Source organism: Rhinopithecus bieti, unplaced genomic scaffold (assembly GCF_001698545.2).
Source record: "Rhinopithecus bieti isolate Rb0 unplaced genomic scaffold, ASM169854v2 scaffold_22, whole genome shotgun sequence".
NCBI lineage: Eukaryota > Metazoa > Chordata > Mammalia > Primates > Cercopithecidae > Rhinopithecus > Rhinopithecus bieti.
The window spans coordinates 2841228-2858435 of NW_016803136.1; the positions used below are offsets into that span (position 1 = coordinate 2841228).

General features: G+C 43.9%; 1 protein-coding gene and 1 long non-coding RNA gene across 6 annotated transcripts in view; one reads left to right on the plus strand and one right to left on the minus strand.

The window, feature by feature from the left end:
- The window catches only part of RAP1GAP2 (RAP1 GTPase activating protein 2), a 271104-nt gene that overhangs the window by 193964 nt on the left and 59932 nt on the right, over positions 1–17208 (plus strand). For 4 of the 5 annotated variants that reach the window (XM_017867164.1, XM_017867151.1, XM_017867163.1 and 1 more), the window contains 4 exons: positions 1031–1075; positions 1795–1827; positions 2218–2430; positions 3670–3773. In XM_017867164.1, the coding sequence (XP_017722653.1) occupies positions 1031–1075; positions 1795–1827; positions 2218–2430; positions 3670–3773 (395 nt within the window). The remainder of the gene's footprint in view (positions 1–1030; positions 1076–1794; positions 1828–2217; positions 2431–3669; positions 3774–17208) is intronic. The other variant, XM_017867158.1, reaches the window with a different exon arrangement.
- On the minus strand, positions 611–4003 carry LOC108526432 (uncharacterized). Its single transcript, XR_001884527.1, has 3 exons — positions 2569–4003; positions 2242–2327; positions 611–1613 (listed from the first exon to the last, which is right to left on the minus strand). It is a non-coding gene; the product is annotated as an uncharacterized LOC108526432 (long non-coding RNA).

Below are 17208 nucleotides of genomic sequence, written 5' to 3' on the forward strand. Positions count from 1 at the left end.
CATATCTGATCCTTGCAATCATCCTTGCATTAGTGGGATGAAAGGTGAGTGTCTAATCCTCATTTTACAGATGACACTGGGGGCTCCAAGAGGCTATGCTTTGTCAAGGGTCACAAATATAAGCTTGCAGCAGAGTGAGGGCCAGCACCAGGCCTCCCGCCTGTCCCCTGAAGGTCTGTTGGCATGGGGTCTAGAGCGCTGGCTCTGACACCAGCAGGTATGACTTCCCATGTTTCCCTTCCCTTACTGGTTCTGTGATCCTAAGACATATATATATATATTAATTTGAGATGGAGTTTTGCTCTTGTTGCCCAGGCTGAAGTGCAATGGTGCGATCTTGTCTCACTGCAACCTCTGCCTCCCGGGTTCAAGCAATTCTCCTGCCTCAGCCTCCTGAGTAGCTGAGATTACAGGCATGCGCCACCACGCCTGGCTAATTTTGTATTTTTAGTAGAGTCGGGGTTTCTCCATGTTGGTCAGGCTGGTCTTGAACTCCTGATCTCAGGTGATCTGCCTGCCTTGGCCTCCCAAAGTGCTGAGATTACAGGCATGAACCACTGCGCCCGACAAGACAGATATTTAAGCTTTGAATGATAATACCGCCTCCTTCATAATGACCCACAACATTTATTATGTACCAGTCAGTGTTCCAAGTGCTCAACCCATTGTTCATCTTTAACTATGGTGGCATAGTCGATACCATCATCGTTCCCATTTCACAGATGAGAACACTGAGTCACAGAGAGGTTTCTGTGACTTGCCAAGGTCATCAGGCTGATAGGTGGCAGTGCTGGGATTTGAACCGTGGTGATCTGTCTCAAGTCTGTGCTGTTAGCCCAGCGGTGCTGCTGCCTCGCCTGAGGGTGCTGGGAGGCCCGCCCGTGGCCAGGTGTGATGTGTGCAGGCCCAGCCTGGGCCAGCTGTGGCTGCTGCTCTTGTTACTAACCCCCTGTGAGGCCAGGTGCTCTTTATCTGGCCCTTTCTTCTGACCTTTGCTTTTCTGTGGATCCTGTTTTCCTTGTTTCTATAGGGGATCAAGCTTGAAGAGCAGAAGCCGGGACCCCAGAAGAACAAGGTGGGCTGGGTGGGGGAGGGGGTGGCCCGATGGCCCTGGTGAGGGGCCAGGGTGAGAGGAAGGCCGGAGGAGCTGCCAGGGTGCTGGGGTCTTCTGTCTCACACTTGTCTAACTCTGACTCACGCCACGGCCGCTTCATGACTGCCTTGTTAGACCAGTGCACGGTGGGCAGCAGAGGGGTCCTGGCTTGAGGCCTCAGGGCACCTTCAGAGCAGGCTGGGGGTGGAGGCCGCGGTGGGACCTCAGGCTTGGCTGTTTGGCCCGGCTCTTCCCCGCCCTGTGCAGTGTGTAAGGGTGTCAGGCTCTGCCCCGGGTTCCAGTGGGCAGTCAGCTCTCAGCTTCAGGTTCTGTTTCCCAGCCCAGGGGTGCCGCTTCTCACTTGGAGGCCAGTCCCCCTGCCTGGAAAGAGGTGCTGGGGGAGACTAGGGGTCGTTTTCCGAAATGAGCGTTCTAGGATGAGAAGCTGGTATTATGCGGGGTGAGAAGTTCAGCGCCTTCGGATACTGCATCGTCAGCTGGCAGGGTTTATGTTCCTGTTCTGTCAGTTTGGAGAAGAACAGGGGGGATGTCAGATCCCAGAGCTGATTCTGAGCTGCTCTTCCATCGAATGTTCCTCCCTCAAAGCCCCAGTGTATCCCCCTTGTAAGACCTGGAAACAGTGGTCAGACTTTATGGACGCTGCCGGGACTAACGGTGGCACCGTCTGGTTTGTCTTGCAGGATGACTATATCCCGTACCCCAGCATCGACGAGGTAGGCGCCATCCCCTCCCTCCCACCCGCTCTGCAGCCTGCTCTGGGTCCCTTCCCTGGAGAAATGATGGTGATGGGCTGTGCCCAGCCCCCCATGGGAGAGAACCTTGGGCCTGGGACCTCTCTTCCTGTCTTTGCCTTTGTATCCTCAGCTTTTCCATGTGTTAAGTTGGGGGTGCTCATTTAGGCCTTGCAGCCCTGGGGCTACAGGGTTGGCGAATGAAATGTGGGCCTTGGAGGAGGGGTTCATGTCACTGCCTTTGGCCTCAAGTACCAGTGGGTACCAGGCCCCACTCCTGGGAGCAGTAAAGAGGGGACACCGCCACTGGCCCCCTCCCTCCCCTGCGGTCCCAGGGCCAGCTGCAGCGCAGGACCCTCCCTCTACCTTCAGGTTGTGGAGAAGGGAGGCCCATACCCTCAGGTCATCCTGCCACAGTTTGGGGGCTATTGGATCGAGGACCCGGAGAACGTGGGCACCCCAACATCGCTGGGGAGCAGCATCTGTGAGGACGAGGAAGAGGACAACCTCAGCCCCAACACATTCGGCTACAAGCTCGAGTGCAAGGGCGAAGCCAGAGCCTACCGGAGGCACTTCCTAGGGAAGGTGAGGCTGGGGGAGAGGAGTTGCTGGGGTTGGGGGCAGAGGCTGGGGACCCTGGGAGAGAGGAGCTGCCGGGGGGTGGGGAGGGCACAGTGGCCCACGGTCCTCTATCCAGTGCCCCCCTTTTCCTTTGCCTCTTACCTCCTTCCCAGTCTGTCCTTTCATTGCTGCCTGCTGCCGTCTTAGTTGGAGAGGTCTGACTGGCTCTGTCCTGGGATAGGGGACATGGGGCAGGGGAGCCATGCAACAGTCAGGGAGGCTCAGTGCCATGAGTCCTTGTGGGGATCACCCCCTGCAAATGTTTCAGGAGGCGATGGAATGGGTAGTGTTTGGGGTAAAGGACGGTTGGTGGAGTTTTGACTGTTCAAGGAAAAATATGTTCTCACACCTCAGAAGTCTGTTTCCATCTAAATCACGCAAATCTCTCCGTCCTTATTTAGTCAGGTCTTCTGAGTACTTGTACTGCATAGTGTCTGTGAGCCTCTGATAGCTTAAAAGTGACAAAATTACATTTAAAAAAATATACTCTGCCCTTCGGACTTACCGGGTTCTTGATGTACTGAGGGCAGATTCTGGAAATCTGTTAGCCTGAGGCCGGTTTGCAGAGTCTTACATGAGGGGAGGCTGCATCAGAGCCCCTGGGTCTTGTTAGCATGCAGATTCCAGGGCCCCAGCAGGTCTGGGGAGCTGTATTTTTCGCTTGTGTTCCCCTAACCAGGGAGTGACCCACTGGCCCAGGACACCTCCCAGCTCCCCTGGCTGGAGGTACCAGGGTTCCTCCTTGCTGTCTTGCCCCAAATAGTCTGAACTGGTGAGGGCCGCCCCCCTGGGAATGAGAACGTGGACTCAGTGTCTTGTGGTCAAGAACTTGCCCTTCAGAGTCAAGGCAGATGTGCGTTTGAGGCCCGGATCTGTCCCTTACTCGTCGTGTGACCCTGGGCAGTGATTTAACCTCCCAGACCATTGGTTTTCCCATCTGTGAAACAGGGATGATGTTCTCTCCCGAATAAAGTTGTGGGCAGGAGTGAAGGAGACAGGGGGTATTCAGCCCCTAGCACGGTGCCTGGCGCCTCCTGAGGATTCAGCCGGCGGTACCTGTTAATGTCGTCATTGTCGTCAATAGCATCCTTCTCTTTCTTGTTGCTGTGGGGCTTCGCGCTCCTGGTGAAGGAGGTGGTTTGGGGGGAGCATATTTGGAAGGTTTCTTCTTCCTTCCTGCTCACACCCGGTTTCTCTTTTTAGGATCATCTAAACTTCTACTGTACTGGCAGCAGCCTGGGGAACTTGATCCTGTCCGTCAAGTGCGAGGAAGCAGAGGGGATCGAGTACCTCCGGATCATCCTCAGGTAGGGCTGTTGTGCTGCTTGAGGCCACTCCTCTTCCAGGCAGGGTGGTGTGGGGGCTGGGATGGGACTCAGAAATACCAGACTGACCAGTCTGGTCTAGGTGCGCTGGCAGGGACAGGCCTGCTGGAATCCTGGGGCTATGTCTGAAGTTGCCTAGCAGGGAGACCCACATGCTCCACCAACTGACAGAGGGGCATCCAGGTCTCCAGGGTCACCCGGACTATACCCCTCCCTGCCCCTCTTTCTTATAAGTCCATGGCTCAGAGGAAGAGGGGAAGAAAAGTAGGGATGGTTCAGTGTGACTCATCCTGGTGAGACGCAGCTCTGAGTCCTGGGAGAGGGTTCGCCAGAACGCTGCCTGCGGTATACGTCTCGCCACGAAAGATAGTGTTTGTTGTATGGGCTGGGTTGCCTGAGACGCAGGGATGTTCACAACAGGAACGCTGATTTACGGCAGAAGCCAGGGCACCTCTCTCTGGATTGTGACCTTCTCAAGGGCAGGAACTGGAACTGGTTTCTGTTTGGCTTAGCTAACATGTTTTGTAAAACCTCCTCTGTGCCAGGAACTGTGATAGGTGTTAGAGATACCACGATGGCTGAGACTTGGTGCCTGTTCTCTGAAAGGCGTATGGTTTCACGAATGTAATGTGTGTCATGGGTATGATTTTAGCAGTATGCACAGGTTGCTATGGGGAGCACAAAGGAGTCTGTGTCTTATTTATCTCTGTCCCTGGTGGGGTGGTGCTCAGCAGAGTACTGTGAACCTGTCAAGCTCTCAATCCTTATTTGTGGAGTCTAATTGAAAATTCATAAAGGTATTTGGAAAAGAGCAATCAGATTTTTTTTCCTGCCGAAATTTTGAGATAAATATGGGAGGGAATAAGGACATACAACCCCACTTTGGGAAAGGCGGGGGGCCGTGGTTTGAGAATGCTGTCAGCACCCATCCGTCCAATCTTAGTTTGTTTCTTATCAAGAAAGGAAGCAATTTTCTCTACAGAGGTTCGCTTGGCTGGAAATCATATTTGTAAGGCATGGAAGAGTCAATTAAATAAGAAGAGCCAATTTTCTGCGGGGTTAATACCTGGATCTCCATCTGCAAATAGGATTTCCAGCTAGGTGAACCTCCGTGAGGAAAATTGCTACCTTAATACAATTCAGACCAAGATTGGGTAGGATTTTTGAATAAGATGACAGCGGAATACAAAGATCTACCCCCCTCTTTCTAACAGCGTATCCTACATTGGGACTAGAAATGCTACTTTGGGGCTGGAAGCTGGAGAAAGATGCCAGGCACACAACACATACTTTGACGGTTTTTCTTTTTTGTTTTGTAATCTATGGGAAAGTTAGGACTAAAAGTAGGTGAATATTGAGAGTTGAACCCCAGTTTCCCTTCCTTAGAAAGCAGTATCATGGCCAGGCACGGTGGCTCACGCCTGTCATCCCAGCACTTTGGGAGGCCGAGGCGGGCAGATCACGAGGTCACAAGATCGAGACCATCCTGGCTAAGACGGTGAAACCCCTCTCTACTAAAATACAAAACAAACAAACAAAAAAAAACAAAACAAAACTAGCCGGGGGTGGTAGCACGCACCTGTAGTCCCAGCTACTCAGGAGGCTGAGGCTGGAAAATCACCTGAGCCTGGGAGGCAGAGGTTGCAGTGGGTCAGGATCATGCCAGTCGAGCCTGGGCAACAGAGTGAGACCCTGTCTCAACAACAACAACAACAACAACAACAACAAAAAAAAAAAAAAAAAAAAAAAAAAAAAAAAAAAAAAAAAAAAGAGAAGAGGAAAGCAGTGTTGTATGGGAATATATGCAGTGGGAGATTCTAGAAGAATCCTGTCCTCTTTAGGAGTGAGAGTGAGCCCTAGAACAGCCAGGGATCTTTCCACATGGAATTATGTTGTGGGTCAACAGCATTTGAAATCAATGCCCCAGGAAGCCCAAGGGCAAGCTCAAATGTGGCTCTCCTAGATAGAAAGCTAGTGGGTAGGGTGGTGACGAGAAGCCGTATACCAGCTCAGAAGTTGGGCAGTCACATCATGTACCTGGAGTGATTGCCAGGCCAAATTGGAAACCAGACATAAAAAATTGGCTCCACGGTTTAGCAGCTTTGCCAGACACAAAGAAGAAATTATCCAGAAATGAAATTCCCCTGCTGGCAGTGACTACTGTCCAAACTTCTTCCTCATTCCCCATAGACTTCTGGATTTTTTAATTGATGTACCAAATTTATAACAAGCAGCTCTCCAGTCTAAGATCTAAGTATTCTAACAGCCTGTGTGTGCCATGAGAGTAGCTAAGAAGAATCAATCCACAGTTTGGAGACAACAAGCCTGTGTGGATTTCTTCTGTTTCACGTTTGGATATAAAGAAGAAGAAATTTTACGGGTTTGTAAAAGAAGAGATTCTGCATCTAAAAAAGCATAAACTAGTTAGAGAATAACAGAGTTTTGAAAAGTATTTACTTTTACAGAAAGCCAGGTAAATTTGAGATATTTATTAACTTTGAATTTTCCACAAACCTCTAGAAAAAATACACACTAAAAAAGGAAAGATAGAGTGAGCCATCAGAATGGGAGAAAACAATTGCTGGTTAAGTAAGGAGATGATAGAAGAAAACTAAAATGGTCAAAAGAATTTTAAATGGTATATGAAGCAGTAAAAAGCAGAATCTACTTTGTAGAAAATCCAGTTATTAATATGGGGAACAAGTTTAAGAAACTCTCACATAATTCAAAGGAAACACAACAACTTTAAAATAATGAGTGAGATTATGATGAATATGGAGGGTAGTGAGTAGGAATTACACATGAATAATTGATGTTGTTAAGCTGATTGAAGACTTAAATCTGAAAATCAAAATGACTCACCCATTAACAGACAAAGTCAATGAAAGGAAATTAATTGCTGGATGTACTTTGATGAAAATTTAGTATTTCATAGATATAAAGTTACTAGTAGAATGGAAGCATTCCAAATAGTAAAAGAAGACAAAGAAAATACACATGTAGAAAAAGAAAATAAAGGAATAATAAATAAATATGATAGAAGTGTGAGTACATATGTAATGATAATAAATATAAATGAGTTAAATTCCATTGTTAAACAACAAAGATTCTCAATTTGGGCCATCTCTCCAAAAAACCTACACATATTGATCTATATTTTATTAAAGAAAGTGAGAATATTTGAAAATTGTTAAGAAAAAAATTAGAAAAGTCAAATACAAAAAGAAAGCAGGAGTGGCAATATTAATATAGAAAAGTAGAATTCAAGGCAAAAGAAAAGTAATCGGTGTGATAAAGAGGGCTATTATGCATCTTTTCATAAAAGGTAAAATCAATAATGAAGATATTTTATATTGTCAATAGTATATATTATAACATAGTGTATGTATATGTACTTATGTATGTAATGATGGAAAAATTCACAGAATACAATTGTAATGGTAGATTTTTAACACACATCACTTGACATATCAATACTAGAGTTAGAAATGATATTTATTCATCTTATTAATGTTAATTATATACATATTTTTCTATATATATGTGTGTGTATATATATATATATATCTGTTTCTGTATCTAACTATCAGACTTTGATCCTCTAACAGATGTTGCTTCTTTTCAATTGCCTTTGGAATGCTTACACAAATTGACTGCATAGTAGATCAGTGGTTTTCTGTGGACCTGCTACATCAGAATCATTTTGGATCTTTAAAACAAAATGAAACAAAGCAAAAACAAACAAACTCAAGAAACAAAAACCAAAACCTAGACTTCCAGGCTCCAACCCAACCATTTGAAACACACACACTAAATAAAGAAATAAAGAAATAAATAAATAAGATATGTAAATATATATATATATATATTTTTGAGATGGAGTCTCTCTCTGTTACCCAGGATGGAGTGCAGTGGCGCAGTCTTGACTTTTTGCAACCTCCGCCTCCCAGTTCAAGCGATTGTCCTGCCTCCACCTCCCAAGTAGCTGGGACTACAGGTGCATGCCACCACAGCTGGCTAATTTTTTTGTGTTTTCAGTAGAGACGGGATTTCACCGTGTTTGCCAGGCTTGTCCGGAACTCCTGACCTCAGGTGATCCGCGCACCTCTGCCTCCCAAAGTACTGGGATTACAGGCGTGAGTCACTGCGTCTGGCCTAAATATATATATTCTTATTTCTTTCCTTATTTCCATGGGATTCTATAGAATTCTGTAACTTGCTTCTCTTAACAATATATCTTAGAGATTTTTCCATATTAGCATATAGAGAATGTCTTAATGTATTTTACTGCTGCATACTATTCCATTGCATGGATGTGAAATAATTTATTTAATACATCCCCTGGGCCAGGCATGGTGGCTCACACCTGTAAGTAATCTCAGCACTTTGGGAGGCCGAGGCAGATGGATCATCTGAGGTCAGGAGTTCAAGAGCAGCCTGGCTAACATGGCAAAACCCTATCTGTACTAAAAATTGAAAAATTAGCTGGGCATGGTTATGTGTCGCTATAACCCTAGCTACTTGGGAGGCTGAGGCAGGAGAATCACTTGAACCCAGGAGATGGAGATTGGAGTGAGCTGAGATGGCGCCACTACACTCCAGCCTGGGCGACAGAGCGAGACTGTCTCAAAAAAATAAAATAATAAAATAAAAATAATAATACATCCCTTGTTAATGACCATTGCCAATATTTTGCTAACACGGTAATGATTAAATGAATAACCTTGTGCAGACGTCAGTTTTTATGGATTATGATGGTTTCTCAGATGAGATAGCTAGGTTAAAACATAACTGCATTTGTATTTTGATAGATAATGTTAAATTACCCTTTGTAGGGCTATATAAATTCGAACTTTCACCAGCAACATATCAAAGTGCTTTTTATTCCAAAGCCTCTTCAGTAGCATGTATTGTCAAACACTTGGATTTTTGCCAATCTGATAGCTGAGAATAGTATTTAGTGTTGCTTAAATTTATAATCTTAATATGAATCATGTTGGACATCTCTTCATATATTTAAGAACCGCTTCTATTTATTTGCAGTGAACTGTCTGTTTATAAGCTTTGCTTCTTTTTAAATTGGGCTGTTATTTAAGATTCTATTTTTAAAAATCTTGGCTAGGCACACTGGCTCATGCCTATAATCCTAGCACTTTGGGAGGCTGAGGTGGGAGGATCACTTCAACCCAGGAGTTCAAGACCAGCCTGGGCAACATAGGGAGATCCCATCTCTTAAAAAAAAAAAAAAATTAGCTGGGTGAAGTGGCACATACCTGTGGTCCCAGCTACTCAGGAGGCTGAGGCAGGAGGATTGCTTGAGCCTGGGAGGTAGAGGCTACAATGAGCCATGGTTGTGCCACTGCACTACAGCCTGGGTGACAGAACAAGACCCTATTTTTAAATAAATAAATTAAATCAATCAATCAATCAACCTATGTAACTAACTTACTTGTAAGTAATTATTGATAGCAGCTATATTTAGGAACTTTTGAACCATGGAGTAAACCTAAATACATTTCAAAGAGCAAACTCTCTGCTGGATGTATTCACCTTCAATTTGATGATAAAACTAGCAATTAATAACAAAATAATGATTTTAACAACCCACTAAACCACTCAGAAGTAAACAGAACCAATACTTTTTTTTTTTTTTTTTTTTTTTTTGAGACGGAGTCTCGCTCTGTCGCCCAGGCTGGAGTGCAGGGGTGTGATCTCAGCTCACTGCAAGCTCCGCCTCCCGGGTTCCCGCCATTCTCCTGCCTCAGCCTCCCGAGCAGCTGGGACTACAGGCGCCCGTCACCTCGCCCGGCTAGTTTTTTTGTCTTTTTTAGTAGAGACGGGGTTTCACTGTGTTTAGCCAGGATGGTCTGGATCTCCTGACCTCGTGATCCGCCCGCCTCAGCCTCCCAAAGTGCTGGGATTACAGGCGTGAGCCACTGTGCCCGGCCTCTTAAGTAGCTTTTAGGCCAAAGGGAATAGAAGCTGCAGTTACAGAATATTTATAAAGTAATGACATTTATAAGATTATACATAAAACCTTTGGGTTGTATTCAAAGCAATCCTTAGAAGAAAATTCATTACCTTAAATGGTTTCCTATTAAATAAGAAAAAAACTACCAGGCATGTTGGCTCAGGCTTGTAATCCAAGCATTTCGGGAGGCTGAGGCGGGAGGGTCACTTGAGTCCAGGAGTTCGAGACCAGCCTAGACAATAGAATGGACCTCATCTTTACAAAATAAAATAATAATAACACAGTAAAATAAAATAAGAATGGTACTCATGAGTTGTTAATTATTGTTAGCATCTTCTCCATGTCTCATTTTCCTCCTCTGTGAAATGATGATGGGAGCATGTACCTTGAAATTATTGAGTGCTTACATGTCCTGGTGAGTGAGGACCTGACATATTGCAGCTGATCAGTAATGGTGGCTACTCTTATTATTATTATCAATACTGTTACCTAAAGAAAGCCAGAGGAAGGAATTCACAAAGATTAAAGTAGAAATAAATAAACTAGAAATAAATAGAATTTGAGACTTGATACACCTAGGTTTCTTTTGGAAGAAGCAATAAGATAGGTAGCTAGCTAGTCGAATATAGATGAGAAGAGAAAATAAGAATATACAAAATTAGACCGGGCACGGTGGCTCAAGCCTGTAATCCCAGCACTTTGGGAGGCCGAGACGGGCGGATCACGAGGTCAGGAGATGGAGACCATCCTGGCTAACACGGTGAAACCCCGTCTCTACTAAAAAACACAAAAAACTAGCCGGGCGAGGTGGCGGGCACTTGTAGTCCCAGCTACTTGGGAGGCTGAGGCAGGAGAATGACGTAAACCCGGGAGGCGGAGCTTGCAGTGAGCTGAGATCCGGCCACTGCACTCCAGCCTGGGCGACAGAGTGAGACTCCATCTCAAAAAAAAAAAAAAAAAAGAATATACAAAATTAGTCATAAAAAGATGCATGACCACAGATGTGGAGATTAAATGATTACTAATGGATGCTGTGTTCAACTCATGCTATTAAATTGCTTCTGTTTCTAATTTTATTTGAAATTTTATTTGAAACAGATGCCTTTCTAGGAGAGTTTGCCAGACGTAACTTAAGATGAGGTAAAAAAAGAAACCTGAACAAACCAGTAACGGGAAGAAATTGAAAAAGTTCTCAAAGAATTATCTCTTCAAATGTTTCTAGATCTAGATGACCTTGCAGGAAGGTGTTTTAAACTTTAAAGGAACAGATTTTATGTTATTTAAACTGTTCAAGAGAAAAGAAAAAAAGAAAAATATGGAAAGCTTCCCAATTAATTTAATAATGCTTAAAAGATCTTTATGGACTGGGTGCGGTGGCTCACGCCTGTAATCCCAGCACTTTGGGAGGCCAAGGTGAGCAGATCTCCTGAGGTCAGGAGTTCACGACCAGCCTGGCCAACATGGTGAAACCCTGTCTCCACTAATAATACAAAAAAATTAGCTGGGCTTTGTGGTGCACACCTGTAATCGCAGTGTGCCAAGATCGTGCCATTGCACTCCAGCCTGGGCAACAAGAGTGAAACTCCTTCTCAAAAAAAAAAAAATCTTTTCGGAAAAAATCAGTCAAATGAGATACTAAAACAAAAAGGTAGGGGCCAATATTCCTTATGAATATAGAAATCAATGTTCTAAATAAAGTATCAGTCTCAGAAACTCAAATCTAAGTAGACTATGAAGAATAATTTACTATAGCTAAAAAAGAGTTATTTTACGAATGCAGGATGGTTAATATTAGGAAATTCATTCAGTGTTTGTTTATCCAAGGCTTCATATATGCCAGACTTTGTCTAGTTGTAGAGATACTGTGAGGTATGAGTTCTTGTTACTTGCCCATAGAAGGCATTCAGTCTAAATGCACTGCATTTTAGAGATTCTTGTTTCTGTTCTCGGTCTTACTCATCTTCTTCTTAGGGACATGGATCACTATAGGCTAGTGAGAGTGATGCGAGGCGTAGGTGGTGAGGGAGAACTGAAGGGAATGTGGAGGGTGTGTCTGAGTGTGTGTAGGGTTGATAAATGATGCTAGAGAAGTAAGAAAAGGCTAGATCCTATACCGATGATGTTTAGCAGCTCAGATTTTATCCTAAGAGTCACAGGAGAGGTACTGAAGGGAGAAGGTCAGGATCAGATTTGCACAGTAGAATGATCACCCTGGCGCCGGGCACGGTGGCTCACGCCTGTCATCCCAGCACTTTGGGAGGCTGAGGCAGGTGGATCATGAGGTCAGGAGTTCGAGACCAGCCTGGCCAACATGGTGAAACCCTGTCTCTGCTAAAATACAAAAATTAGCCAGGCATGGTGGCAGGTGCCTGTAATCCCAGCTACTCGGGAGGCTGAGGCAGGAGAATTGATTGAACCCGGGAGGAGGAGGTTGCAGTGAGCTGAGATAGCGCCACTGCACTCCAGCCTGGGCAACAGAGTGAGACTCCATCTCCCAAAAAAAGAAAATAAAAGAGAATGACCACTCTGGCTAGAATAAGAAGAATGGCATAGAGGAAAGGCAAGGCCAGAAGCAGGAAGGTGAGTCAGGAGGCTGCTGTGATGAGCCAGGTGATGATCACAGGTGATGATCCAGACCACCAAGACTGCCTGATGCAAAGGCCCCTAGAGCTGTGCTAAGCACCAGCCATGATGGGGACTGAACGAAGGTGGTCTGCACTGAGAGTACAGGAAAGGAGGTGGAAAATTCCAAAACAGCTGGGAAAAACCCAGGAAGACATTCAAAAACACCAACAAGTGGGAGATGAATTTACTGCAGATGAAATTCAAATAATGGTCCACTTGCAAAATGAGTTAAATATATTTAAGATCTTAATACGATAAAGAACGAATAGCATCTGCAAAATGGTTCATAAATTGTGATGCAGAGAAATGAATCAAGATCTCATGGTTATAAAACAGGCCGGGCGCGATGGCTCACTCCTGTAATCCCAGCACTTTGGGTGGCCAAGGCAGGTGGATCACCTGAGTTCAGGAGTTCGAGACCAGGCTGGACAGCATGGCGAAAGCCTGTCTCTACTAAATATATAAAAATTAGCCAGGTGTGGTGGCGGGTGCCTGTAATCCCAGCTACACAGGAGGCTGAGGCAGGAGAATCACTTCAACCTGGGAGGTGGAGGTTGCAGTGAGCCGAGATCACACCGCTGCACTCCAGCCTCAGCGACAAGAGCAAGACTCCATCTCAACAAACAAAAGGAAGACAGTAAAATTGTTGGAACTCAAGAAATAATTGTAGAAATAAACTTAACACATGGGATAAAATCTAGTCTGTTTAAATAATGAATTTGTGAATTGGAAGATAGACCCAAGGAATTCCTGCAGAACTCAGCACAGATCGAGAGATGAAGTATATGAAAAAGAAGATATCTGGATAATAGACTGGGAGGCCCCAGCATTTGTCTCAAAGACATTCTAGAAGGAAAGAATAGTCTAGTGAACAAATACCCAAAAAAGTATTAGCTGAGAATGTTTCAGAATTGAAGAAGGCACACACCATGCTGCTGAAAGTGATTTAAAAACAAAACAATACTTCCAGACATGTTGAAGGGAAACATCAGAAATAAAAGATTTTAAACATTTAAAAAAATTTTAAAAGCTGTCTGAGGATACAGGCAAGATAATCTATGATCTAATGAGAACTAGGCTGAGAATAGATTTCTCCTTATCCATGATAGTTGTTAAAGACAATGGGGCAATATCTTTCAAGTGTTTAAAAAAAGAAAGAAGGAAAATAACCCTCAACCTAAAATTCTATACCTAGAAAAGCCAAAGACAAAGTAAAACTGCTTTCAGACATAAAAAAATGAAGGGAGTGTCCCACTCGGGCTGTTTCTGAAAGAATCACTGAAGGATATACTTCAGTCAGAAGAAAAGAAAAACCAGAAAAGATTTAATTAGAAAGTGACAAGAAATAGGTAAAGTATGTTGATAAATTTAATTACTGACGGTAAAAAGTGGGTTTTTTTTTGCATGTTTAAAAGGAGGTTTGAACTAAATTTATAAACAAGTAGCAAGGACAATGGGAAGGAAAAAATGTTCAGTGGAAAAGCATACTCTGTTGTTTCTTATTTATGCCCCTCAGGAGAGAGAATACAATCTTAGAGTTTGATGAAAAAAATATAAATAGATGTATTGGAAGATACAGAAATATAGTCTATAGCAAATTAGTAGGAGATAAAAGAGGATTAACAAAAGAAAGCCAAAAAAAAAAAAAAAAAAATCAATTGTAGGTAGGAAAGGAAGAGAAAAAAGGAAAGAAAACACAGGGAATAGAAAATATAAAATGATGGTTTAGAAATAATTTCAGGCCAGTCATGGTGGCTCACGCCTGTAATCCCAGCACTTTGGGAAGCCAAGGTGTGCAGATCACCTGAGAACAGGAGTTTGAGACTAGCCTGGCCAACGTGGCGAAACTCGGTTTCTACTACAAATACAAAAAATTAGCTGGGCATGGTGGCATGTGCCTGTAATCCCAGCTACTCTGGAGGCTGAGGCAGGAGAATTGCTTGAACCTGGGAGGTGGAGGTTTCTATGAGCCGAAATCTTGCCACTCTATTCTAGCCTGGGTGACAGAGCAAGACTCCATCTCAAAAAAAAAAAAAAAGAAAGAGTTTCAGATATGATAGTAATTGCAATAAGTATAAATAGATTAAATTAGCCTATTACAATACCAGCCTATCAGATTGAATTAAAAATATAGCTGTATTCTACTTATAAGAGACATACCTGGCTGGGCACGGTGGCTCACACCTGTAATCCCAGCACTCTGGGAGGCCGAGGTGGGCGGATCACAAGGTCAGGAGATTGAGACCATCCTGGCTAACACTGTGAAACCCCGTCTCTACTAAAAAATACAAAAAAAATGAGCCAGGCGTGATGGCGGCGCCTGTAGTCCCAGCTACTCGGGGGCTGAGGCAGGAGAATGGCGTGAACCTGGGAGGTGGAGCTTGCAGTGAGCCGAGATCGCACCACTGCACTCCAGCCTGGGCGACAGAGCGAGACTCCGTCTCAAAAAAAAAAAAAAAAAAAGAGAGACATTCCTAAAGAAAATGGTGTGGAAAGATTTAAAATAAAGGGATGGAAAAGATACACTGAAAATACCATGAAAGTTGGCATAGCAATAGTAATATCAGACAAAATAGATTTTCAGGACAGAAAGACTAGGGATGATGTACTCCTTTGTAACCTGCAATACTTCTTCCCCACTCCTGATGTTTCCTGTGGCATAGAGGGAATACTTTCATGTAACACCCAGACTGTCTTCACCCTCTTTGATGGGCGTGTTTGGGAGCAGGAACTCACATGTGTAACTGTGTTCCTTCCCCCTTTTCCTCTTGGACCGACTGCCCTGAGGGTGGTCTCCTGTGCAGTAAGTCTCACCTGAGCAGTCCCATGGGAGGGGGCTTGCCCCTGGCCAGCACTGCCTTTGACTGGGTGGGTAAGTTGGACTGATTCTGGTATTTAGTTAGACCCGTTTCATCTTCACTCTAAGCTGTGTGCTCCCACGTGGTAGTGATTTTGACTCTGAACACCTTACTGTGTTGTTTGTTTGCTTTTGAATTTGTTCAGAAACTGGGCAGGGAAAGAGTCGTTTTCCCAGGTCCCCCAGAGGCCTTGGCTTATGTGTTAATAAAGAGGGCACGTTCTGTTCTTCATCACCCAGATGTTCTGTGAACATGCTCTGTTCACCCAGAATATCTAACAGTCATGAACTTGTACTTAATAACATGATCTTGAATTTTAAAAAGCAAAACGGAGAGAAATAGAAGGAGAAGTAGACAGATACTCAGGTATAGTGGGAGATTTTGACGACATTGCTGAGAAACCAGTGGATTGAGCAGGCAAAAAATTGTGAGGTTGTGGAAGACTTGAACGATACAGTTAACAAATTCGATCTTGGCTAACATGTATTCCTGCTCTTAACAAAAGAAAAAATACAGTTTTTCAAGCTCATGTAGAGTAGGAAAAAAAAGTCCATGTATTAAAGTCAACACATTTCAAATAATATCATTTAGATTATGTTCCTTGAATATAAGACAAATTATCAACAATTAAAATACTGGAGGGGAAAAAAATCTCATATTTGGAAAGCTAAAAGCTTTAAAAAAATAACTAATGGACTAAAGAAGAAATCACAAAAGAACTGACAAAATATTTAGAACTACATGACAGTGAAAAGACTATGTATCAGATTGTGTGGGCTGCAGTTAAAGTGGTATTTAGAGAGAGATGTATAGTTCTAAATGCACTTTAAAAAAAGATTAAATGAGTAAGTATGGAGGTCAGGAAGTTGGAAAAGAGTAGTAGAAAACTCTGAAGAAAATAGAAGGAAGAAAGTAAAAAAGATGAGAACAGACTAGTGAAGTAGGAAGCAAAAATAAAAAAGGATAGAGATGGTAAAAGAAAAAACCCAAAAGGTATCTCTTTGGAAAGACTAGTAAGATCGATAAACCCTCCATTAAAACTGATAAGGGAAAACAAGGAAAAGATACAAACAGGCCGGGCACAGTGGCTCACGCCTGTAATCCCAGCACTTTGGGAGGCTGAGGCAGGTGGACCATATGAGATCAAGAGTTTGAGACCAGCCTGGCCAGCATGGTGAAACCCCATCTCTACTCAAAATACAACAGAATTAGTCGGGCACCTGTAATCCCAGCTGCTCGGGAGGCTGAGGCAGGAGAATCACTTGAACCCGGGAGGCGGAGGTTGCAGTGAGCTGAGATCGCGCCGTCGCACTCCAGTCTGGGCGACAAGAATGCAACTCCATCTCAAAAAAAAAAAAAAAAAGAAAGAAAGAAAAGATACAAATAGTATTGCAGCAGTAAAGGTGAGGACAATTACAAACAGAGATGAAGTCTTCAGAGAATACCAAAAACAACTTTGTACCAACGTGCTTAATGCTTTTATATAAAAATATAAATTACCAAAATTGACTCAATAAGGTAGAAAACCTAAACATTTACCACTGAAGAATTTGTATTAGTACCCAAAAGTATCCTCCTATAAAAACAGCAGGCCTAGAGATGTCACAGACTAGTTTTAGCAAACCTTTAAGGAATGAGAAAATCTCATTTAAACTATTTAAAAGGATCAGGCTGGGCGTGGTGGCTCACATCTGTAATCCCAGCACTTTGGGAGGCCGAGGTGGGTGGATCACTTGAAGTCAGGAGCTCGAGACCAGCCTGGCCAACATGGGGAAACCTCGTCTCTACTAAAATATAAAATTAGCTGGACGTGGTGGTGCTGCCTGTAATCCCAGCTACTTGGGAGGCTGAGGCAGGAGAATTGCTTGAACCCGGGAGGTGGAGGTTGCAGTGAGCCGAGATGCACCACTGCGCTCCAGCCTGGGCAACAGAGCAAGACTCCGTCTTAAAAAAAAAACAAAAA